The sequence below is a fragment of the Dipodomys merriami genome, unplaced genomic scaffold, assembly GCF_024711535.1.
Source record: "Dipodomys merriami isolate MVZ:Mamm:240054 unplaced genomic scaffold, mDipMer1.0.p SCAF_625, whole genome shotgun sequence".
In the NCBI taxonomy this organism is placed as follows: Eukaryota; Metazoa; Chordata; class Mammalia; order Rodentia; family Heteromyidae; genus Dipodomys; species Dipodomys merriami.
In genome coordinates, this window is record NW_027206208.1 from 137690 (window position 1) to 163656 (window position 25967).

General features: G+C 40.7%; 1 protein-coding gene across 7 annotated transcripts in view; it reads right to left on the bottom strand.

The window, feature by feature from the left end:
* Window positions 1-25967, bottom strand: part of LOC138815135 (carboxyl-terminal PDZ ligand of neuronal nitric oxide synthase protein) — a 342848-nt gene that overhangs the window by 115547 nt on the left and 201334 nt on the right. For 4 of the 7 annotated variants that reach the window (XM_070004399.1, XM_070004398.1, XM_070004392.1 and 1 more), the window contains exons 3-4: window positions 17028-17120; window positions 509-567 (exon numbers count right to left, since the gene is read on the bottom strand). In XM_070004399.1, coding sequence (XP_069860500.1) covers window positions 509-567; window positions 17028-17120 — 152 coding nt within the window. Of the gene's footprint in view, window positions 1-508; window positions 583-17027; window positions 17121-25967 lie in introns of all 7 variants that reach the window. The other 3 variants (XM_070004393.1, XM_070004391.1, XM_070004394.1) reach the window with 1 other exon arrangement.

Here is a 25967-nt window from a genome sequence, read left to right on the forward strand (position 1 = left end):
ACATACACACACCAATTCCAAACCAAAAAACATTTCAACATACAAATTTTGAAAAAACCTAACATTCAGGTCATAGCACTGGAGATTGGGCATAGATATAGCACTGGAAATTGAGCATGTGCCTATGCTCCAAAAGGTGGAAGAGACGACGGAAATTGTAGCATGGGAGAATGGGCTAATTCAGTTATCTCACTCTTCATTATGAACTATTATGGAATTTCAGTTAGGACAATTCTCCAAATACAACTCAGAGATCTAGATTAATAACCAAGAAGAAATTCTTCATAGTTCCCTTAAATAGGGCAATTAATGGCCAGAAAAACTTTCCTTTCAATCTTAAAGATAAGGCAGAATAGTTCTTGTACTTATATCTATAGAAATAGCAGGCCTATGAAAGGACAAGCAGTAGAGGTTTATTTATATCCATCTGACATATCAGATGGCTCTGGGGGACAGCCGAAGAACCCTGGGACTCAGCATCCTCCTGAGCACTGGGCTGGACTCTTACCTGTAAATAGGGTCCTGCATCACCAGCATCTTGTTTTCATCCCACGTCCACTCCTTTTTCTGCAATAAAAGAAGCTGTAAATGAATAAGTTAGGCTTGTCCTCAGTATAGATCCAGGACATAAATTGAACTACTAATGCAAACACATGCATTTCGCTCCTGGCCTTTTTCCCTCTAAGAGGCTGGGACCTGATTGCTAAAAAAGGACAAATGAAAAATGTCACATGTCTGGTATAATCAATTTTCTCTAAGCACTTTAGGAAAATGTCTCTGCAGGACACAGGGCAAGGGGAAGGGGCCAAGGAGGCTTGGACTCTAAATCAAAATTTCTTAGAGAAACTGAAAGGGAGAAAAAGATCTATATATCACTCCAGAGGAGTGGAAAAGGAGGAATTAAACAGAGAAGGGGTAAAAACAAGGCTTTATGATGTGTGAAGGATGCTGTGAGATGCACTGAAATTTTAATACCAATCTCTCCTTTAAAGTGCAGGACATGATTTCTACACAAGCCAAGTAAGTGAACTAAGATTATCATTTGATTATGATCCTGTCCTCTTTGGAACAGAAGACCTGCCTCTTTCCCCAAGCAGCTAGGGGTGAGAATAGGAATGGAGATGAGACCATTCAAAGCATAGTGCATGAGGAGGTTAGCAGCACCTCAATGTGGAAGGGAAGAACCAGAAGTCCTGAAGCCAACCACATTCCCTCCAGGTCCAATCTCCAGGTGCCGAGACAGGGACTCCTGCTCCATCTCCACTGGTGTTTGTCACAGAGCAGTGCTATCCAGGAAAATCGAGCAAGAATGTACAATCAAAGGTAGACTCAAGAAAGGTCAGAGCAATGAAGTACATGCTGAGTTAATGAGCACTTTTAGCTAGGTGGATTTCATTAAGAGAATTCATAGGATGGCCATAATATATCAAAACATACCAGAGCTGGGAGAATTATTGAGGATACTAGAGACTATGTCCAGGTCCTTAAGAGTGAAGCCAGGCAGAAACACCTTGCCAGCAGCTTGACACAGACACAGTAAGTATACCTGATATGCATCCACACACACACACATATGCATGCACACACCTACACACCACTCAGTCTCTGAAAACTCAACACAATGCAGAAAGTAGATATAGGCTGGCTTTCTAGGATTGATTGTTAATTAATTCAAACACTTCCACAAACAATAAAATTTCATCTATAACTAAAATTTATTTTCTAAAAATGCTTTCCTGGAACTACTAGCATTTCTAAATAACTTAGTTAGAACACAGAACAAGGAAAACAATTCCTTCTCTAAGTAAGAACCCCTTCAGATAGATAAACACACAAGGTAAACATTTCTAGGTTTTTCAAACATCCCTTACTTGACATGTTTTTCTAAACTTCCTGCTTCCCAAGTTGACTTTTTTGTATACATGTCAATTGCTAAGATCTCCCTCAAAACCTAGTACTATGAATTGCATCTCTGACTCAGATTCACATATGGTCTCATACAGGGATACAGGCCCTTTGTTCCAGCCATGGTGTTACTTTGAACTGAAATGTTTTATGTGGGTACCTATTTTAAATACACAACACAATTATGTCAAAGGAGTTATTTAAACAGCAAGATATAATGATGTATTTACAATATGATGGCAAGTATTAAGCCACATTCATGGTCATAACAACATACTCTGCCTGTACAGTCAATTCTGTTAGCCACGCTTACTAAGCACCAGCTATCTCTGGTTGAATCCACCTTTTGAGTTTATCTGAACTATTATGTTTTTAGTTCTAGTATTTCCATTTAATCCTTTATTTCCTCAATTTCTTGGCTGAGACACACTATTTTTTTTTACTTCCTTTGTATGGTGGCATAACCCCAAAGCTCCAGCACTTACAGAGACTGAGGCAGGAGGATCCCATAAGCCTAGGAGTTCAAAACCAGCCTGAGCAATGTCATGATAGCCATCTAAAAACAGAAAACAACAACAACAACAACAAAAGAGTTTGTAATTGTTTGTGGAAGCATTTTTATGACTGTTACTTCAAGATCTTTGTCAGCTAATTCTAGCATCTCTATCATCCTGCGTCTATCTCTATCATCATGATGGTGTCTGTTGTCTTTTTGCCTGAAAGGTGAGATTTTCTTCATACCTGAGATTGTGTGTGGTTTTCCAATCAAAATCTAGGACCTTTAACTATTCTAAGACTGTAGATATTATTTAAGCTTTATGTTTTAACTATCATACTGTGACAATGGTCACACATGAGAAGTAGAGTATCACCTTGTCACTACCAGGGGAGAGTAAATTCAGGTTTTCTTTCCAGCTCTGTTGACACCTACAAGAGAAAGGGACTGCTTGTCACTGCAGGGTATGGGGGCAGCTATGGTTCCCCTGGTTGCAGGCTTCCACTAATGTCCCTTGGGTGTCAAGGAAAGGAGTGTCTTGTCACAGTCTCCAAGTGTCTTCTGACACTATACATTATGGCATGATTGCTCACCCTCACGGTTACTGGGCAGAGGTAAAAGTTTGGGTTCCTTGGAATGACTTGGGTTAGATAGGGAAGATATGCAAGCAAGGGAGGAAGTCTTGATGCTCTTCTCAGACACCACCCAATGAGGATAGATAGAGCACCTATGGCTTAGCTGTAGTGAAAGCCTAGTGTTCCATTCAGACATGCTGGCTGTTGCAGGGAGGGGGGGCAGTTTTTTGGTGCTGGTTGGCTGGAAGTTGATTATCATCTACAAGCTGTCTACCTTGCTACACTGCCCCTTTGTTCATCTTGTGACCAAAGAGAGTGTATCTGGTTTTGTGTCTGTTCCTGCTGCATATCTAACTGCCAGCTTGATCAATCTGAGTCTGGGATACCTAAACCAAAGAGAAAATCAGGGGACTCACAACTATACAACTCCCAGATTCTGGGGTTCCTAGCCAGGCTGTCTTCTCTCCTGTACCTTTTAGAATCTTTTTTAAAAATACTTTTATTTGTATTATTAAGGTGTGTACAGAGGGGTTACCATTTCATAAGTCAGGTAATGAGTACATTCCTTTTTATGCGCAATGTTACCTCTTCCTTTGCTTTCTCTCAGTTTTTCTCCTTCCATACCTGCCCACAAGTCATTTTCCACATAGTGTATACTGAATAGCAAGATTGAATTTGTTCACCCTTCCTTCCCCCTTTCTGCACCCTCCTTTGTCCCTATAAAAAAATAAACAAAACAAAAACACCACTACCACCATCACCATCAACAATAACAACAAAACACATTTCCATTTCCTGGAGTATGCTTACATAAATAGTATTTTAAATGTTCAGAGAAGTCACACCTTTGTGTTCTTCCCCTAAGGATATCCTTTAGTCGGACTATGTGTGAAAACCTAGAGTCCTGTGTAAGTTATCATGTTCAGTTGCATTTTAAATCTAGATTCTACATATGGGAGAAAACATGTGGCGTTTGTCTCTGTGAGCTTGGCTTACCTCAGTTAGCATGCTTTGTTCTAGGTCCAGCCATTTCCCTGAAAATGACATAATTATATTCTTTCTAATTGATGAGTGAAATTCTACTGTGTATATATACAACATTTTCTTGATCCACTCATCTGTTATAGGGCATCTGGGCTGTTACCATAACTTGCCTACAGTGAATATTGCAGCAATGAACATGAATGTGCAAGATACTTCGAAGTATCCTGACTTGTAACAATCTGGATAGATGCCCAAGAGTGGTATGGCTGGGTCGTAGGGAAGTTCTATGTCTGGTTTTTTTGAGGAATACCTTTCAGAATCCTATGTTGGCTTTTTATATAACCTGTTATATTTAGCAGTAGGAGGTAGCTACTCATTCAAAGGACAAATAGCCTCTGCTTGTCTGTATGTAGCTAGACAGATATAATTAATATGTTTCAGGTATAGTGCTGATTTATATTTAAAAAAATAAGTGTGGAAATGGAGATGTGGTTCAAGTGGCAGATACAGCTCCAGCTTTGAGCAGAAAAGCCACATTCCCAGTACCATCATGAGAACAAAAAACCAAGTACATGCTCTTTGGTGATACAGAGCTTTTAAACTCAGGGAAGGCTCTTGATAGTTAAGTACCACTTGAGACACTCCTCCAGCCCTAGATAAAATTAGCAAACAAACGGTCAACCACCACCACCGCCACCACCACAACAACAACAACAAACAAAACATTGCCTGGGCTCAACCTCAGAGAACACACTGTCTAAACTGAAGTCCAATAATATATACCACTAACAAACATTTCAAGTGATTCTGACATAGGTCAAGAGCCACTGTTGTGTATCGAAGGAAAGATAAACTGAAATCTCTAGCAAGAGGGTGTCTTTCACAGACTGCATTCTCCTCTGGAGTATCATGCAGGCCTGGCACAGGAGGGTCCCTTGACTCCAGAGCCAGTCAACTGAGCATGATCCTATCCATAACCTCTAAGCCTTGGGGCCCACCCTTCATGTTGCTCACTAGATAGCCTTGTGAGAGTTACATCTTAGTGGGTAACAGTGGAGTCTTGCCTGTTCCAAGAGACTAGATCCTTGCTTGTTTCAAAATTTCACTATCAGCAAATTCTCTCCTAGGAGTTCTTGCTGTTCTGCTGTGATTTATCCGTCACCAAAAGAGTGATTCAATGCACGAAAGATGTCATGAAACTACAAAACACTCTCATATACACTGTCCTGAGGACAGCAGCCCAAAAAGGGTTCTTTTTGAAGGAACAATATGGCTTATGCTGTATGCATCTAATAACACCAACTTTGAAAACTTGGCTATGGCTGACTGGGCTCATCACTAACACCTGATTGGTCATACAGGAGGGAATGTACCAATGGAGGCTGGCATGAAGCTACTAAATCTCTGAGTTGCATGTCTCAAAGACCAGCTCCTTATGAGTGCAATCAAACCCTCTTCTTATAGAATAAATATCAAATCCCAGACCATACTTAGCTGAGGCCACCAATAATGGCACATGGTTTTTGTGACCTGCTGCACAAATTTCTACTCAAACTGTTGGCAAAGCTAATTAAAAAAAAAAAAGAAAAGAAAAGGAGTAGTAGTAATAGTCAGGTGCCAGTAGTTGACACCTGTAATCCTAGCCACTCAGGAGCTACTCAAGAGGTTAAGATCACAGGAAAACCCATGAAATTCTCATTTCCAATTAATCATCAAAAAAGGCCATAAGCTGGGCTGGGAAGGTGGCTCAGTGGTAGAGCGCTTGCCTTGCATGCATGAAGCCCTGGGTTCGATTCCTCAGCACCACATAAGCAAAAAGAAAAAAGCCAGAAGTGGCGCTGTGGCTCAAGTAGTAGAGCACTAGCCTTGAGCTGAAGAGCTCAGGGACAGCACCCAGGCCCAGAGTTCAGGCCCCACGACTGGACCCCCCGTCCCCAAAAAAAGGCCAAAAGTGGAGCTGTGGCACAAGTGGTAGAGTGCTAGCCTTGAGCGAAAAGGCTAAGAGCCCAGGCCTGAATTCAAGTCCCATAACCATGGCGCATGCACACACAGAAATGCATCAGGTGCCATTTTGTGTTTTCTCTTCTCTCAGCATTAAGTTTCCATTATTTAAGGGAACCTGGAAAAGCCTCTCTACAACTATAAAGGAAGAATAAAGGGATGTGCGACATAAAACAACTGTTTTCCTTCTTAGACATTCTTAAATAAGAGGAAGGAGAGATGAGGCTTCAGGTACTTTGTATTAATTTAGTAAGAACAAACACTGGCAAGATCTATAGGAGCTAGAAAATAATATCTTTCTTTTAGCAGACACCCCAGTATCCACATAGCATATTCTGAGGAAGGAGACAAACTTTTGAAGATATTTTTACCCACTTATCTTACTCCTCAAAATCCAGTCCTCTCCCTTTAAAGGTCTTGAATGATCCTCGGGTGATCCTGACAAGTCTAAGAGGAAATCAGGATGTTATCAAGGTAACTCAAAAGGTTTAGGGGGAGTAGGGAGTCACCAATGTTTTGGTTATCAAAGTCAGTCTCCTGAAAAGTGCAGTGATAATCCAAGAATATCAGAATGGAAGGGTCTGCACCCCTTACCCATCTACTCATCACTCTTCCTCAGCACCCACATTTTTTCTAATAACATTTGGAGGCACATAGCCACCCAAGCAAAGTGTCACCCCAAGGTAGTAGTCTAGTCAGGACTATGAACTAAGTTCTACTGATTCTTAGGCTAGTGTTGACTTTACTTTTTCATACAATTTAGAGTCACCAGAGCATCATGAATGGTCAAGGGAGACTGCCTCAATTATTTCACCAATGTCTTGACTGAAGCAAAATTAGATTCTTCTCAGTTGATCTGCAACTGTTTCTTTTATTTTCTCTATTTTGTCAGCATGTTATAGAAAAGCAGAAAACAACATATTCTTTTCATTTTTCCATATGAGAACAACTCTTTTAAGGGGAAAAAATTGTAGAGAAAGAAGAAAAACAGGCAGCAAAACTAATGACTGGGTCATATAGGATTACAAATCAAAATTGGTTTCATCCATAGGTAAGTTACTCAGTTTAAGTATCTTCAGAAAGTTCATATAACTCCAAGCTATACCTGAAGCTTAGTCTTCTTCCTTCAATTCCTCTCTCCTGTTTTACCTTCTTGCTTTCCTGAAATAAGCACTTGAGAGTAAGTCCAGGGAGAACACACCTCACTAGCTCAACAACTACAAGGAAACAGGACAAAATTCATGAGTGGGCAGTAGTGTCTGGTGGAATAGCTGTGTAGAATCAACTGTCTGCCATTTTGGCATACTCCAAACTCTGCACTCATGTATCCAACTCTTTCTCGTAATCCTTCTCCCATTCGTGCCGTGGCACTTCTGAACCTTTTAGGAGTGCTCTGAACTCAAGTTAATAGCTATCCCTTTGAATACTCTCTTAACCCCTCTCTTCTCTTCTTGAGAAACTCCTTACTCCAAAGTGCTTTTAAAGGTAAGATAGAGAAGCTTAACCTGAAGGAACACTTTGCTTCATATACTGGAAGGTGTGAGTATAAGAGTGCATCTACAAAGCTCCAGTTATGGGGAGTTCACTAACCAGGAACATCATCATACCAATGAGGGCATGAATCTTTCCTAGCCCTAGACAGTATGGAGAGAGATTGAGACAGGTTTGTTCCTGGGGAAAACTGTGAGTATCCTTGAGGGATGACTTTGGTTGTAAAATCCTTGATGGTCATGCGACTTTCCCCCTCCTTCCTTCTCTCCTGCATTCAGAGGCAGTCCTGCCCTGCATTTTGACAGCTAGCCTACTGTTACGTAGGCCCTCCTCATTTTCTCCCACAGGCATTTAATACTGCCTTGGCACTTGCTTCTCAGATTAACACAGATAGTGAGAAAGGAAAGAAACAGGAAACTTTTCCCACACACTTCATTTTTTATTCTCAGAAGTTTCCCAATCAAGCTGGGCATGATAGCTCATGCCTGAAATCCAGCTATTTGGGAGGCTGGCACCAGGAAAAAGCCCAAGACCCTGATTAAAGCAAAAAAAGAGCTGAGGTGAGGCTAACACGGTGCAGCATCTGCCTAGTAAGCACAAGCCCTTGAGATCAAACCCCAGAATCATTTTTTAAATACTTTCCTAGTTGAAGAAGGTCCATTGTTCTATTTAAGCAAGGAACTTCTGTTGGCTGTCGTGGTGCATGCCTGTAATCCACAGCTGAAGAGGAAGAGGTGGGAGGACTGAGAGCTTGAGCTATACTTTAAAAAAAAGAGAAAGGAGCTTCTACATAACACTTCTTTTTGATGATTAAAACTGATCTCCATCTTAAGGATGAACGCTAAGGCTCAGAGGGTAACTTATTTCCAGTCACAGCTACCTAGTCCAGTGATAAATAAAAACTATCTCTTCCACCTCTGTCATCCCCATGATCCAAGTGATGAAATCAAAGACTTTTACTCCATACTGTCGGGAAGCTCAGTGCTTTTAACAGAGAAGAGAGATAAAGGGCTTATGTCCCTTTGTAAGACCACTGAATGGAGTAAGCTCATCCTTGATATAGGACCATCTTTCTTTTCTGTACAGAGTACAACTGTGATGCACCATGGAAACTCATAGCCATTTTGTCATTGTGAAAGCTCCCAACTGAGAATAGCATGTGTAAACTGGTTCAGAGGTAGATCTGCCTAGAACAGTGACAACCAAAGAAAACAGTCAAGAATAATTATCACAGTGACCCTCCCTCCTTTTTGGAAGCTAGAAATTGATCTGACACCCTTGGAGCTCTCCTTTAGGAACATAAAATGGAAAAAGAATTTATTTACCATCCCTACTGCATATCATCAGTAATTACATCCCCAAGTCTACAAATTTTGCAATTATTCACGCAGCATTATCCATGCAGTTGACAGCAATGGTGACTTCTTTGTAAATGTAAAAATAAAAATGAAGAACTGTAAAGACTATATAAACTCAGCTTGATTTATTTTCATGCTGCTAGGTGGAATGGGATTAGACTGACAATAAAACTATCTCCCACCTTCAGGTAAAATGGGTGGATACAAGACAATGCATCTCAAACTGAAGTGCTAATAATAGTCCTGATACAATGATGCCTCATCCCAGCTACAACTATCAGAAAATAAAGACTAAGAAACAGCATATGGTAGAAAAACTATGCTCACTTTAAGTCTGAGATTCACATTCTGGCTCAGTGACCTAGGTGTGACCTAGGCTCAGTCATGGAACATCTCTCATTCTTTGCTGCCTATCTAATCACCTCAAGGATAAGGCCAGATTATTTCTTTTTATAAATACTTTTTATTGTAAAGATACTGTACAGAGGGGTTACAGTTATGTTAGTTAGGTAATAAGTACATTTCCTATCAAGCATTGTTATCCTCTGCTTTTTCTCCTACTATCCCTTCCCTCCACATCTTCTCAACTCCTTCCTCCCCACTCCAAAGTTGTAAAGTTTGTTTTCAACAAAGTGCCTTATATGTCTCATTGCTACAATGGGTCAAGCTGTATCCTTGTTTTGACATTTTGTTATTTTCCTTCCCATCCCCAAATTATAAAAATGTATATACAAGATGCAAGGCACCAGAATCAAATACAGTGACAACAAGGGTTATACCATAGGGGGAAGAACATACAAAAGAAACAAAAAAAAATCACGTAGTACTTTAAAAGAACAGCAACAAAGAAAAAACCTCTTGTGTCCCTATATTGGGGTTCATTTTGCTTAGCATCATCTTATATGATCATATGTATATAGCTTTTCAGTTTTTCTGCTCATCTGATAGAATTATCCTAGACATATACTAATTATTGCAAATAAGGGAAACCATGGGACATATGTTTCTTTGGGTCTGGCTTATTTCATTTAATATGATTTTTTCTAAGTCTTTCCAATTCCTAACAAATGGGGCAGTATCATTCTTTCTGATGGAGGCATAAAATTCCATTATGTAAAGTTTCTCAATCCATTTATCTACTGAGGGGCATCTGGGTTGGTTCCATATTTTAGCTATGGTGAATAATGCTCCGATAAACATAGTTGTTCTGCTATCTTTAGTATGGCCTTGTTTGTCATCATTTGGGCAAATGCCCAGAAGTGGGATTGCTGGGTCATAGGGGAGCTCTATGTGAGAAACCTCCATACTACTTTCCAGAGTGGATGAATAAGTTTATACTCACCACCAAAGATGCAGTAGGATTCCCTTCTGGCCACATCCCTTCCCCCTCCACCTCGCCCCATCTGTTGTTATTAGATTTCTTGATTATAGCCATTCTAACTGGGGTGAGGTGGTATCTCAATGTTGTTTTGATTTGCATTTCTTTTATGGCTAGAGAGGTTGACCATTTCTTCATATGTCTATTGGCCATTCTTATTTCATCTTCAGAGAAGGTTCTTTTTAGGTCTTTAGCTTACTTATTTATTGGGCAGTTGTTTCTTTGAGGATTTGTTGTTTGGGGATTTAAGTTTTTGAGTTCCAGTTATATTTTAGATATGACACCCTTGTCCGTTGTATGGCTAGTGAAGATCTTCTCCCAGTCCGTGGGCTTTCTATTCATCTTGATAGCTATGTCCTTTGCCATGCAGAAGCTCTGCAATTTCATGCAATCCCATTTGTCCAACCTTTCTTTGGTTTGTTGTGTTTCTGGGTCTCTATTAAGAAAATTTTGGCCTGTGCCAAGGAGACCTAGGGTTTCTTCTATTCCATCCTGTAATGTTTTCAGGGTGACTGCTTTGACTCCAAGGTCTTTGATCCATTTGGAGTTGATTCTGGTGTAGGGTGATATATAAGGATCTAGCTTTAGTTTTCTACAGGTGATTAAGCAATTTTGCCAGCACTATTTATTGAAGAGGCTGTCTTTCTTCCATTCTAAATTTTTAGTTTGCTTATTGAAGATTAGGTGGCTATAGGTCTGTGGGTTCATTTCTGAGTTTTCAATTCTATTCCATTGGTCTTCAGGTCTGTTCTTATGCCAGTACCAAGATGTTTTTATTACTATGGCTTTGCTGTAGAGTTTGAAGTTTGGTATTGATATTCCTCCAGCACTATTCTTTCTGTTAAGGCTCATTTTTGCTATTCAGGGTCTTTTATCTTTCCATTGGCCATTCTTATTTCCTCTTCAGAGAAGTCTCTTTTTAAGTCTTTAGCCCACTTATTAATGGGATGTTTGTTTCTTTGACGGTTGTTGTTGGGGGGGTTAATTTTTTGAGTCCTAAGTGTATTGAGATATGAGAAGGCCAGCTCACTTCTTAAGTCCTTACTTCTAAAGTCTGGTTCTTTAATTCTGAATGCTTACTTTTATCATCTAGTTAGAGAGAGAGTTCTATATTTCCTTACTAATTAACATGATTTCTTTGTGGGGAAACAGATTTTTTTTTTTTTTTTTGTAGTGTAATGCTTCTGTGGCAGGGTATAAGTTCAAAGTTCAAGATCCTGGAAATTTTTTTCCCTTGCTGGCACAGAGGTTTGAACAAAGGGCCAGGCACTTGCTAAGCTAACACTCTTACTACTAACCATTACCTTCAGTCTTGTTTTTCCCACTGATAATTTTTAAGATACAGTCTCACTTTCTACTTGTGATGTCCCTGAGCCATGATCCACATGAAATGATGGCCTCTTAGAGAAAAAACTATTTCTTAGTCAGGATTCCACTCCCTAACAAATGGTGTCATACCATTTTATGTGACTCAAAAATAACAATAAAGAATTATTACACACACAGAAAACTTAACTACTTGGGTCTAGTTGAGAGTTGAAGAAAATGATCTGGTTGAGAGACATCAGAGCAAACCTAATTGTCTTGGTAACTGGGTTCATGCTACAAATTCAACCTAAGATACAAAAGGAATTTGTGATTCATTATTTGCTGGCATCAGTTCAAGAAAGCATTTTAGATACTTGTTAATTTAACCACAAGGATTGGTTTTTACATCTCAATACAGCGATTATAACATACTTGGCTACTGCCTACAATAATATAACACACCTGAAGATCAGAGGCACCAGAACAAATCCTATTACTGCAACCTAAATTAGCAGCCTTTAGTGGCAGCCTTTTTGTGTTGGGGAAATGCTCTGATCCTTTCTTTTTCTTTTTTCTTTTTTCTTAAACTGGCAGATTGATAGAAGAGAACAGGAAAAGGATATGATAATCAAAAGTAATGAATAATTTCACTATCCTCAACTGCTCAGTACTTCTTCCTGATTTGACAGCATCACACAAACGTAACTATTGAAAATGTAAGTAATTATTGAAAACATCCTATGTGTTATCAGGTATCCAGGAAATTATTGGTCTCAAAAACATGCCCTCTCTTGTTAGAAAGTTCACTAAGAGGCAGAAGCCTCTTATTTATTTATTTTTATTTATTTATTGTCAGTTGTGGGGCCTCTGGGTCTGGGCACTGTCCCTCAGCTCTTCAGCTTAAGGCTACCACTTGAGCCACAGTGCCACTTCCCACTTTTTCTGCTTATGTGGTGCTGAGGAATTGAACTGAAGGCCTCATGCATGCAAGGCAAGCACTCTACCACTGAGCCACCTTCCCAGCCCAGAAGCACTTTTAAATACACTTCTCTTCTCAGACGGGAAGTACTCTATCATTGGCCTGTTGTGATCTAAGGAGAGAAAAAAAAGGCCTAATGGCTGCTTTGGGAAGTGTGTGACCTGAGAGGGTCTTTTTCTAAGAGATTGGAAGACACAGTGAACCACTCATCATCTTCAGCCTGCCTTCTCTATAACCCAATGTGTTCTCAATGATCTGAATTCATACAGCTGGCCGTTTATACATAACCATTAAAAACACCGTTTCAGAACTGGTATAGAGTATTTGAGATGGAAAAGTTACAGTGATCACCCAGTTCAACTCTTCCATTTATAGCTGAAGCTCTGAGAGGCAAAATGAATTGCTCAGAGCATATTGCCAAGAAAGGATGGAGCCACACTTAGAACTCTGGTCTTCTTATCACATCCAAGATTCCTTTCAGCGTGTCACACTGACCTAGTGAAAATCAGCATACTGAAGTCAACATTTTTCCTAACTGGCCAGCAGTTACTAATTAGTAGGGATGTCAGACTGCACATGGTCCTGCTACCTATAGCTGAACATAAGCCATGTCATTGCCATGCCTATGGCTACCTGGTCAGAGCTTCAGACCTTAGCTTAATCATGATGGCTTTCAGTGGCATTTGCTCACTTGGAGGACATAGTATTTTTCTTTAGAGGAAATGGTACTTTTATACTGTGTCATATCTACTCTTATCCTTCCCAACTCTATAGCAGAGAAGGAGTATGTGTGTGAGTGTGGGGGGAACATTGTAGATACTCAAGGGCTGTCACATGAGAACAAGATGACAAAAAGGCTGATTGCTGTTAATATGCATTCATCTGTCAGAGGTGGTAGAATATGTACACTATAATTAAAAGCATTATCCAAATCAGAGCCACAGTCCTGAAAGATACCAGGCGTGGGTGGTGGGTTGAAGAAATAAGAGAAAAGACTCCTCTTTCCAAACCTGGCACTAAAAAAATCAGATATAGGACAGACCTTCTGGATCAGTTCCTTTCTAGAGCAGCAGAAGAGCAAACATTGTCCATGGCCACGTGTGAAGTTTCAAAGTGAGTCACAGGTCCCTCAGACATCCTCATAAACATGTTGTTCAAGCTTAGCTTTCTTCTACTTGGGGGAAAGGCAAAGGGTGGCCTCTCTCCCAGGCAATACCCCAGCATGCTGCTGCTCTTATGTGCTAAGTGATATAACCTGTCTTCCCATGTGAGGAGTGGGGATAGCATCACATATGGTATAAGATCCATGAAGAAGATGGGAAATAAGACTGTACTTGAAAGACAAAACCATGAATTAATTCCATAGTAGAAAGTATCAGATAAATATGGTTCTACACAAGAGGGATAAAAATATATAACACATTTTTTTGAGGAGCACGTGGGCTGATTCCTCACCTTGGCTATGGTGAATAGTGCTGCAATGAACATGGTGTGCTTGTGGCTTTACTGTATCCTAGTTTGAATCTTTTGGGGAAATGCCCAGGAGTAGAACTTCTGGGTGATAGAGTAGTTCTATGTTTAAGTTTTTGTTTGTTGGTTGGTTGGTCCTGGGTGCTGTCCCTCAGCTCTTCAGTTCAAGGCTAGAGCCCTACCACTTAAGCCACAGTGCCACTTATGGCTTTTTCTGCTCATGTGATGCTGAGGAATCGAACCCAGGGTCTCATGTATGCAAGGCAAGCACTCTACCACTGAGTCACCTTCCCAGCCCCTATGTTTAATTTTTTGAGGAACCTCCATACTGCTTTCCTGAATGAACAAGTTTATATTCCCACCAACAGTGTATTAGGGTTCCCTTTTGACTGCATCCTTAGAAGCATCAGTTTTTGTTTATTTGTTTTTAATAATGGCCATTCTAACTGAGGTGAGGTAGAATCTCAATGCTGTTTTGATTCACATTTCCTTTAATGCCAGAAATGTTGAACATTTCTTCATGTGTCTATTGGCCATTTTTACTTTTTCTTCTGAGAAGACTCTCATTAGCCCATTTATTAATTGAGTTGGGTTTTTTGAGAATTTCTTTTTAAGTTCTCTACATATTCTGAATATTAGGCTATCGTGTGATGTGTGGATCAAGAAAAAGTGGTACATATACACAATGAAATGTTACTCTTTGTTAGAAAGAATGCTATTGTAGCATTTGTAAAGAAACAAAGTCTGGAAAAAGTTATGTTAAGTTAAGTAAGTCAGGCCCAGAGAGACAAAGGATGCATGTTTTCCTTCATATGTGGAAACTAGATTTAGTGTACAAACTCATAAGTAAATATGTTGGGTGGTATGCAAATTTATACAAATATATTCACTGTATATTGCAGATTCAAGGGGGATCTCTAATAGTATAATTCCTTAGGAAACCAAATCAAACTTCAGCAAACTCAATAACCAGGAAGTGGGTGCTCAGAAGGAATAAGGTAAGGCCCAGGGGGAAAGGGTAGATGAATGAAGAAGAGAAGTGGGGGAGAATGCAATCAAGAATCCAATGTATATCCTACAAAATTAAAAAACAGTGAGGGAAGGAGTGGGTATAAGAGAAATGGGTATAAATGTTGAAAGGAGTGATATTGATCAAGATATAGTGTATTCATAAGCTCTTTGTTAAATGGCAAGTCCTTCGTATAATTAAAGATAATTTAAAAATCAGATACAATAAAAAAAGAGGTATGAAATAGTTCTCAGAATAGTAGGGCCTGAGGCGTAAAATAACTGAAGATAAACAAAGATCACATTGGTTAGAAGTTTAGGTGCACTGGAGTGGTAGGAAGAATCTAAGAATCAGCAATGAAAGTAGATAAGTCAGAGAATCATGTAGGGAAACTCTGGCATGGCCTGTCCAACAGATTGCAGGAAGATTACCACCTGACAAGGTCAGTATGAACAACCAGTCTGTTGTCTGTTTTGAGCTCTATCAATGTGAGTAGCACCCTACAACTCACAACACCAAAATTAAGAGTCTGTGTTTTGTGGTTTAAAAAGCTAACAGCTCAACTACTGGCAAGGGAGGGGAAAAGGTCAGTGAGAAAAATCACTGGCCAAGAGAAACATCCACAAAGACTGATGGATGGAGGCAAATGAGTTTAAAGAATCGTGTCACCTTCTCATAAATGGCAATTATGTTATCAGTCAGTGCAAGAAGATGCTGACCAGCAGTTCCATTCCTCATGTGAAGGGCTGAGTAAAGCAATATGATGCATGTGATCAAAGCCAAAATCCCTGAATCACAAGTTCAGGGTGCTTTTGGTTAGCTCCCTTTTGCTTCTGAGGATATGTCTTGTTCAAGTTAACAGTGATGGTAATTCATCATTTTAAGCCCAGGGATTTAAGAAGCAGTATATTTCACAGATTCTCCTACTCAGGAACTCCCAAAGGACAATACTCTTAAATACCCCATAGCTTAGGATGTCTGCTGGCTACCAACAGAAGGAGACAGAAAACATATCCCCTTGGGAGGGGAAAACAACTGTTAATGTAATTATAACTTACACTGGGAGTTGCTGGGACCTAGAGTGAGCTGAATATTGCTGTGTACCAAAGAGGACAGGAAGTTGTGAGAGAAGACTCCCCTTTGTCTATGCTCTCATGAAACATAATACAGGTTAATTATGACTTAATTCAAAATGCTTGAGACCAGATGTTTAAAATTTCAAAAAGGCTTTGGATCTGCGAATATTTTCATAGACTTTACCAAGTAAGCAAATGTCAAATGTTCCAAAATATGAAATATATTAAGCCCTTTATTTGGGGAGGGGTTAGTAGTAAGGTTCTGAATCAGGGCCTTACACCCCGTTGGCTGGATTGCTCAGCTGACATTGTATCTTGAGTCATACTTCCACACTGCTTTTTGTTGGTTATTTTGAAGGCAGAGTCTCCTGGACTTTTCAGTCCAGGCTGGCTTCAAACAACAATACTTTAGATCTCAGTCTCCTGAGTAGTGAGCCACCAACATCCAGTGTTGAGGCTTTCTGACACCCAAAATGCTTCCATTTGGGGGGTATTGTGGATTTCAGATTACAGGTACTCAATATACCTCACTTAAATTGAAAGAATTCCCCACCATCAACACTCATAGGTAATCTAGGTATGATGGCACATGACTGTCTGTAAAGTCAACTTGGAGAAGAGAAGGCAGGGAGATCACAAGGATCACAAGTTCAAAGTCAGATTAAACAATATACTTAGTTTAAGGACAGCCTGAACTACATATTTATATCAAAGGCAAAGTTTTATCAAAATGGCAAAGAGCCTTTGACCATGAGGATGCTGGGAGATTACCTATCACCTGTGGAACACCAGGACTGACTGACCAATTGTCCCACTAGGCAACTGGCCCCTGCTTAGTCTTCAGTGCAGCCTGTGAACACTGTTGTTAGTCAAAACAGAAGACCTCACCAGATAAGAGGTTAATTCTGCCTGGAGACTGCACTAGAGGGAAATGGTATGCCATGCCTACTTCTGCTGTTTCCCTCTTCACTATAGTTTCTAGTTCAGGGCCACTTACCTTTTTCTTCTTCTTCAGAATCACTTTCACTCCATCCACAGAAACCATAATGCTCACTTTCTTCTTCTTGATGTTCTTGGCTTTAAACTCATACTGCAAAAGAAAAGAGAACAAAGAGGGAGAGTCTAATTAGACCATTCTAGTAGCCCATAACTTGGCAAATAAGGCCTAGGGAGATAGGTATGAGGGCATTTCAGCGACCTCTAAAAGCAGGTGCATATCTGCAGGCAAGGGCTTAGGGAACCTCGAGGTTAGAACAGGGACCCCAAGTAGACATCAATTCCACCACCCAGCCTTCAACTAGAGCCATAGGAATTAAAACATCCTAGCAAGATAAACCTGAGCCATCCTGATGAAACAAAAATATAGCTTACCTTGAAAATCTCAACAAAATCTCTTGATAACTCATTCTATCATTTAACAACAGCTAGGTCACTCTTGGAACTCCATTTCATGCCCAGTGTAGATTAAGAAGAGCTAGCATAAGCCTTCATATCAGGTCTTTTCATACACCAAAAATAAATGAATTCTAACTTACTCCTTATAATCAGTTCCAAATTCCTTTATCTATTGGTCTCTCTCCCAGTCTTACCACAGACATATTAGCCTGAAGATTTGGGTGGCTGGAGGGTATTCTGGAAAAGACCAGCCAAATAATAATCTTAAGGGAGGCATTGTGTATCACCCCTATGTTTTAAATTCACATTTTCAGTCCTGGACAGGGCTGCTCTGACCATAGCTTTGGCCACCCAAGAATGTTTGTCTCAGCCTCAATCCCAAATCTTTCAATTACATTCATGCATTCATGATCATTTCTTATGTTTTCCAGCTATTATCAACTGATGGTCTAAATCTTCCTTTTCCTCAAAAACATAACCCTAAGTACCATGTTAGCTTATTAGAACCATCTTCATCTGATCACCATCTTAGCATCACCATCTAGAAAGGTTTTTAATCAAACATTTGGGCCACAGACTAAAGTAACTCAGGGCAACTCATAGCCTTTCTTCTCTGGGAGCTTTTATATTCAAGACTTCCATCTATACCACACCCAAACTGGGTAAGAAGCAACTAGCTCCTTGCCTATGCTTCTGAAGCCCAATTATTTCTACTTAGTATACTAACAGGAATGGGTGCAATCAATCTTAATGAGACAAAGACATAACTAAATCCCAACCAAAATCTAGAACTTTCCTCCTTTAGTCATGCCTTTGAACTTTCTGATGTTAAGAGTTTCTTACTGGGGGGTGGAGTGGAAGGAAGAGAGAGGGGAAAAAGTTTCCCACTATCCTCAGTCTATCCCTTCCTCCAAAATCTCCATTTCCTCTAAAATCTTACTCTTTTTAACACAGTTAGAGTGATGTTCCCTAGCTGTCTACTTCTTAGAGACAAGGGCAACTATAATTTGGGTGAAATGCCATTACATTGTCAGAGCAGGCTCTGGAGCATAGCTAATAAAGTCCCCAGGTGCTGGCAGTCCAAATCATTTCCCCATCAGATGGTTAACACCCACTCCCCATCACTCTACCCTTTCAACAGCTTTCCCTTTCACCAGGGACTTAGAAGAAGGACAAACCAGGGCAGCAAACAGAGGAGAAGGAGAAAAAAACATCTATTTCAGCCTGGAATCCACAGTCAACACTGAGTAAAGGGGAGAGAGAGGAATGTGAAGCAGGATGGAGGAGAGTTCTATATCCTGGAGTCAGATACATATCAGTATCCTCCAGGTAACTGGCAGCAAGCACTGAAGGATAGATTTGGGTCTAATTAGCATGCACCTGGGGATGCAGCTGGATCCCCTGACTGCAGTACTCTGCTCAGTGGCAGTCTGGATAAAGTGAAATGACCTCTGGTGGTAGGGAAGAGAACCAGCAGGGTAATCTGTGAATCAGCTGGCTTTGGCCTCATGCCCATTGGGAGAAATGAGCCAGCCACTGCTCCTGACCACACTTGCATTTACCTCTGCTTACTTGAGCTTTAATAAAAACAACCTTCTAACTGCACCTCATTCTGAACAAATCACTTGATGTCAGACCACAGATGCACAGAGGGGACATTCCTGTGAATTCCACTTGAAGTTAAGGACCTGAAAATCTCATCCAGAGGACAGATCCTGGCCTAGACAGCTCAGTCCTCGTCATTTTGGTCTCTTCCAGTATGGCACTTTCATGTACTCTACACAGTTTCTTCTTTCCCTTTAATGCCATGAAATCAAAGCAGAAATATCTCTCTGAAAAGCACAAGAAGGAAGCAAGGCTTACTTGCTAAGCCAAATAAAAACAAATGTCTTTTATTTCCAGGAAAATCTTATAGTTGACTTTTCTTGCGGTCAACTTGTTTGGCTTACTTCTCTACTGTGCGCTCGCTCTCGCTCTCGCTCTCGCTCTCGCTCTCTCTCTCTCTCTCTCTCTCTCTCTCTCTCTCTCTCTCTCTCTCTCTCTCTCGCTCGCTCGCTCTCTCTCTCCCCGACCCCCATACCTTGATATCAAGATCCCTCACCCAAACTTGGGAAGAGGTGCCAAGCAAGCTTCTTGTTCATGTGGCTGAAACTTTATACCTAGTGAGTTGTTTGACAAACATGGCCATGCCTTTTCATCTTAAGAACTCAAAATGCAACTCAACATTCTCTTTGAATCTAGAAAACACCTCTGTCACAATGCATGTCATCTCAGGGTTATGGATGGATGCTGACACAAAAAAGCATGACCCAATTTCTTTCCAGAATCTCAGTAACAGAACCATCACAGGTGCTCCTCACAACTGCTGGTGGAATGTGATGGAGTGTTTTAAAGAGAAAAGGGGCAACTGAGGCAAGAAAAAGGCCTCTAGGTCCCATCACAGCAGCCAGCATGACTTGTATGTGGTCTAGAGGGCTGTTAGTTTAGCCACATGCTGCATCTATTCCACTTGCCCCTGATGATCAAACATTTCCCAACTGCAGAATTGGAATTAAATTTCACTTCTATTGGAAACTCTGGACATGAAAGTAAATCAAGTGTCACAAAATGCTTAAATAGTTATCAAACCCTTTGTTTATATGGCCAATTACACTACACTTAGACAACCATGTTATCCTGCTCATTAGGGAGGTAATGGAGTAACCAGGAGATGAGAAAGGGCTCTTAGGGACAAGTTCTCCTTTTTACCAGACTGAGCTCTTCCAACATGAAGTGTTGCTTGGACAGGCTGACTTGGGAGGAAGCATCTGTGTTCCTTGGGACGGGAATTGAATCTACTCAGGCTCTGCCAGGGGCTGAGGAACAAACAGGACTGTTGGTGCCACCATCTGTGGCTCAAGCCAGACTTCCATCAACCCAGGCCAGCCACAGAGTATATGCCAACCCGCCTGGTCCTCTACCCACACTGTGACCAGGGTGTTCTGACATATTTGCTTTGCTGGTTAGAGCTTCACCAGCAAGAACAGATTAAGCCCTACAGAACTTGACCTTTCAAGGAACAAAACAATACAAGTCCAGCTGGAAAGACTAAGGGAAAGTGTTTGGGGCTCTTAACTGAGCCTTAGGAGTTTCTATTAGAAGAAGGATTTTGAAAACTTAGTGAGGCCTGGGAAGGGAAGGCTGGGTAATACCTATGATAGAAGCCAGGAATAAATACACAAGAAGTGTCATGGAGCAAGAACACTTGCTACAAGCTGGAGAGCTACCTCCAGACCAGCAGCCTACCTTTTCAGCATCTGATTCCCAGAGCTGCCTTCTAACCATGGTTCAACCCAGTCTCTGGTATCCAAGGAGGAAAGTAGGAAGTCTGCAGCAGCAAAGGAGTGAAAACAGCTGAGAAGGAACCAGCCTAGAACATAGCTTGAGGCTGTAGTTCATATGTAGAAGTCACTATTACTTTCTTAGAGCCAGGAGCCATGGCCAGGCTATTAGATGCTTCACACATACTATTTTTTCACAAGAATAAGTAGCTACCTAAAGGAACCCTGAATGTTTGACAGTAGTTGATTTTTAACCAAAATATGATTTTATTACAGGACCCATGGTTTCTCAGTCATCTTGGCCATCTTGGCTTGTGATACAGTTTTTTCCCTTCTTTGTCCCTCATTCTTAGCTATACCATTTGTTTGGCCTAGCTTCTTCCCATTGGCCTTTGATTACAGATATGAGCCAAGGTCTGCCGGTAAGTCAAAATGCTCACAGACAACTTCACTGAGAGGTGAGGAATCCGTTTGCAGAGACAAATGGTGATCTTCTTGCTCCACAAGTCCTTGGCTTACACTTATCTTAATTCACTAACTTTCTAGAAAACAGGGGTTTTCAACAAATCATAAATTGAAAGGTGAACTGTGACAATGCCACTGGGCATTTTCATCAAGCTCTCCCTGTAGGCTCTGTTTCCTAAATAACGGCATATCTACACAACAAAAATGTAAGCATCTCAACAAAAGGGATTATCTTATAAATGTTTGCAAGTCTTTTTGCACTTATTGAGAATTTAGTAACTTGCAAGGTACATAACCTAAGTGCAACATTATTCACAATATTCAAATGATGGAAACAATCCAAATATCCATCAAAGGATGAATGGGCATTCAAAACATGGTTTATACAGAAAATGGCATATTAGCCAGGCTTAAAAAGGGAAGGAAAGAAATTGGCACATTACAATGTGGATGATTCCTGAAGACATTAGGCTAAGTGGAATAAACTAGTCATTAAATGACAAGTATTTTGTGATTCCACTTTTAAGATACCTAAAGTTAAGAAATACATAGAAAAAGATCTCTAGTAGCTTTATGGCTTCCAGGGACTGAAAAGAGAAAGATATGGAAAGCTAATGCTTAATGGGTATAGAATTTTAGTTTTCAAAAAGTTCTAGATAGTGGATACTATTGTAGTGTACATTTAAAAATGGTGATGATGGCTGGGCCCCAGAAGGTCATGCCTGTAATCCTAGATACTCAGGAAGCTGAGATCTGAGGATCATGGTTTGAAACTATCCCAGGCAGGAAAGTCCATGAGAATCTTATCTACAATCAATAACCAAAATGTAAGAAGTGCAGCTGTGGCTTAAGTGGTAGTATAATAGCCTTGAGCTTAAAAAGCTCAGGGCTAGTGCCTAGGCACTGAGTTCAAGCCCCAAGACCAAAATACACACACACACATACACACACACACACACACACACACACACACGCACACGCACACATGCACACACGCATGGTGATAATAGTAATTTTATGTATGCTTAATCACAATGCAAAGACAAAAATCTGAAAATACTACATAGCAAACACATTTCTGCTCCCAGAAAGTTCACTTAACTCTGCTTGCAGAAAAATACTTTTGAAGCTCTTCACATGTGGGTTAAGTATGCCATGCTCTTCCTACTTCTATGTAATTGCATTTGCTCACCCTATGCCCTGCACACCCTCCACATCATCTGCTACTAACATCCTTCCTACTCCTGAACTGTTTAAACTTCTCCACAGTGAAGGCCTTCCAGGTCAACACCACTCCCCACATATTTCTACCAAGTTACTCCATCTACTCGGTTACCACAAACATATTAATTAGCCCCTACCATCACTCACTGCACATTGGTTGCTTTCGGGCCTGGGCACTGTCCCTCAACTCTTCACCTCAAGACTAGCCCTAGGACTTGAGCCACAGCTCCACTCCTGGCTTTTTTTATTTTTGGGGGGCCGGTCGTGGGTGCTGAACTCTGGGCCTGGGCACTGTCCCTCAGCTTTTCAGCTCAAGGATAGAGCTCTACCACTTGAGCCACAGTGCCACTTCCGGCATTTTCTGCTTATGTGGTGCTGAGGAATTGAACCCAGGGCCTCATGCATGCAAGGCAAGCACTCTACCACTGAGCCACCTTCCCAGCCCTGGATGCTTTCTCATTTCCCCTGAAAGCCATGCCTCCTTGAGAGCAAGAAATATTACATATGTTTATATCCAAGAAAGAATCACCAGGGCATTAACAGAGGTCAAATAAATTAATAAACACTATCACTAATGCTTATTCACAGAGCCCAGGCAAAGATGATATAGTATACAAGCAACAATTAACACCCAAAAGTTAATTAATTGATGTTACTAAAAAAAGATTTCAAAACATATTACAAGAACTTAAAGAAGAACCCACAATTAAATGATTTAAACCCACAGCATATTTGCTGAGCATCTCCTCTATATGATACATATTGGGGTGTGTGTGTGTGTGTGTGTGTGTGTGTGTGTGTGTGTGTGTGTGTGTGTGTGTGTAAATACATACATATACATATGCATATCAAATCCAGGACATCACACATTCTAGACAAACACTCTGATATAGAGAAATACAAGATGTATTTCTCTAAATGATGTATTGATATGTATTTCTTTAAATGAAACATTTTAGAGTTAGGATCAGGAACACTGCCAGGCTTCTTAATGGAAGGCTTCCATTCCTCCACTCCAAATTTCTTCCCATACTAATCACATTGTCTGTCCTCATTTCCATCATTACTTCCTATTCTACATCAACGACAGAGGTCAATAAACCAACAAGGGTACATAATATTAACAAGGTCAGAAAAACATGGTATAGGGACCTTCTAAATATAAGGAGGGCTTCAGGGCCAAATTCAATGTTATTTGGAACATTGAAAAAGAGATTCATCCAAACCCAGATGTTAGATGGGTAGGAAGCACTTTGATAATGTCAAGAGACCAGCATGATGGAAGAGGGCAAGTTATACAGGTCTTCAGATGGAAGACAGCAGTAGCCCCAAGCACAGACAATTTGGGGCCATGTATTCAGGGGAGCCACTGAAGGACAGCTGCTCCTTTTAGAGAAGGGATGAGACATTCCCTGAAATATAGCCATTACATCTTTTCTCACTGAGAACATGTTGACAGGTCATAGGGAGCTGAACAACCAAGCCAAATGATTCAGGGCCTGAATAGATGATTTATGAAACAAGGTAAATGTCACACTAAGATGCTAGGTTTTAGGTAAGAAGCCCATGGGAATGCAGAAGTGAGGCCCCATGGTTTCATGTAGAATGAAGGAGTAATTCTTGGGTGACATTGAAGAAATCTCTAAGGAGGAGGGAGAGAGTAATAAAATCAGAATGGGGAGGGCTCATCTATCAAGCATTCATTCAGCCTCTGGCAGCTCTGTTTGAAAAGTAGTTTCTTAAAATGCACCTGAGATCTCCTTCCAAAAGCTTACATTCAGACAATTCCCTAAAACTGTGCTTCTAGGAATCTTGGTAAATCTTAGGTCTGAAGGTCTAAGAAGAGCCAAGAACTCTTCATTTCTAACAAGAACTTAAAGATGCTGACACAGCTAGCTGGTCAAGGGACCATACTTTATGAGTAGCAAGGCACTATCAGTAAGAACACCTAAGACCAAGCTGGGCACTGGTGGCTCACACCTGTAATCCTAACAGCTCAGGAGGCTGAGACCTGAGGATCACTGTTCAAAGCAGCCCAGGCAGGAAAGTCTGATCTCCAATAAACTACCAGAAAAACAGAGTGACACTGTGGCTCAAGTGGTAGAGCACTAGCCTTGAGCTGAAGAGCTGAGGGACAGTGCCCAAGCCCAGAGTTCAAGCCCCACAACCAACAACAACAACAACAACAAAAACAGCTGTGTGAACTAGATTTCTAAGGTTTTATCCAGTACTAATATTCTATGTTATCTTATCAATTGTCAGAACCTGTCAATATCATGAGTTATATAAAAATTGAGACATTCCAGGCACTAGTAGCTCATGGTTATAATCCTAACTACTCAGAAGGCTAAGCTCTGAGGATTGTAGTTCAAAACCATCCTGGACAGAAAAGTCCATGAGACTCTTAACCATCAAAAAGGCCAGAAATGAAACTGTGGCTCAAGTGTTAAGAGCATTAGCCAAAAGGAAGGAGGAAGGAAGGAAGGAAGGAAGGAAGGAAGGAAGGAAGGAAGGAAGGAAGGAAGGAAGGAAGGAAGGAAGGAAGGAAGGAAGGGAGGGAGGGAGGGAGGGAGGGAGGAAGGGAGGGAGGGAGGGAGGGAGAGAGAGAGGGAGGGAGGGAGAGAGAGAGGGAGGGAGGGAGGGAGGGAGGGAGGGAGAGAAGGAGGGAGAGAAGCAAAGAGGGGAAGGGAAGGGAAGGGAAGGGAGAGGGAGAGGGAGAGGAAGGAAGGAAGGAAGGAAGGAAGGAAGGAAGGAAGGAAGGAAGGAAGGAAGGAAGGAAGGAAGGAAGGAAGGAAGGAAGAAGCAAGCAAGCCTGCTCTGAGACAGCACCCAGGCCCTGAGTTCAAGCCCTAGGACCAGCAAACACCATATTGCTCCCCCTCCCTCACCCCACACACAAATGAGACACAAAGAACAACCATCTTAAGATTGACAAAAATGAAACTCTAACATAGAAATGATACCACTTGAAAGTACAACTCTAGTGCATAAATAATAAAGATATGGAATACAGCGTACAAGTTTCTAGATTAGAGGGGAATGTGAATTGCTGATTTCTTTCAAAGCATAATTCTTACCTACCGTCAGTAAGTAGGTGGCAACACTTCCTTGAGGTCTAAAAGACTAAAGTAAACTCAAGGTGCATAATCTGGGCTGGACACTTGAACTACCTATGAAACTTTTCTTTTATGGAATCCAGCTTTAAGTGAGTAAAAAGACAACTTATAAAGTGGGAAAAAGTATTTGTAAATTGTACAACTAACAAAAAGTTTATATGAAGAATATGTCGAGAATTCAAAAAACTCAACAGAAAGACAATAATTGATATTTGTGTTTTTAGAAAAAAAAGGTGAAAAATTTAGAGATTCAGATACTTGGTCTAAGAGGAATAGAGAAAGCATCACAGCACATGACAAGAAACCAACAAAATTTTGTAGCAGTTCAATGTTGCTGTGAACAGGACCTAAGAGGAAGGTGCCTAGGAAATGAGGCCAAAATATACTCCTGCCCTGTGGAACTCTTAAAATCTACCT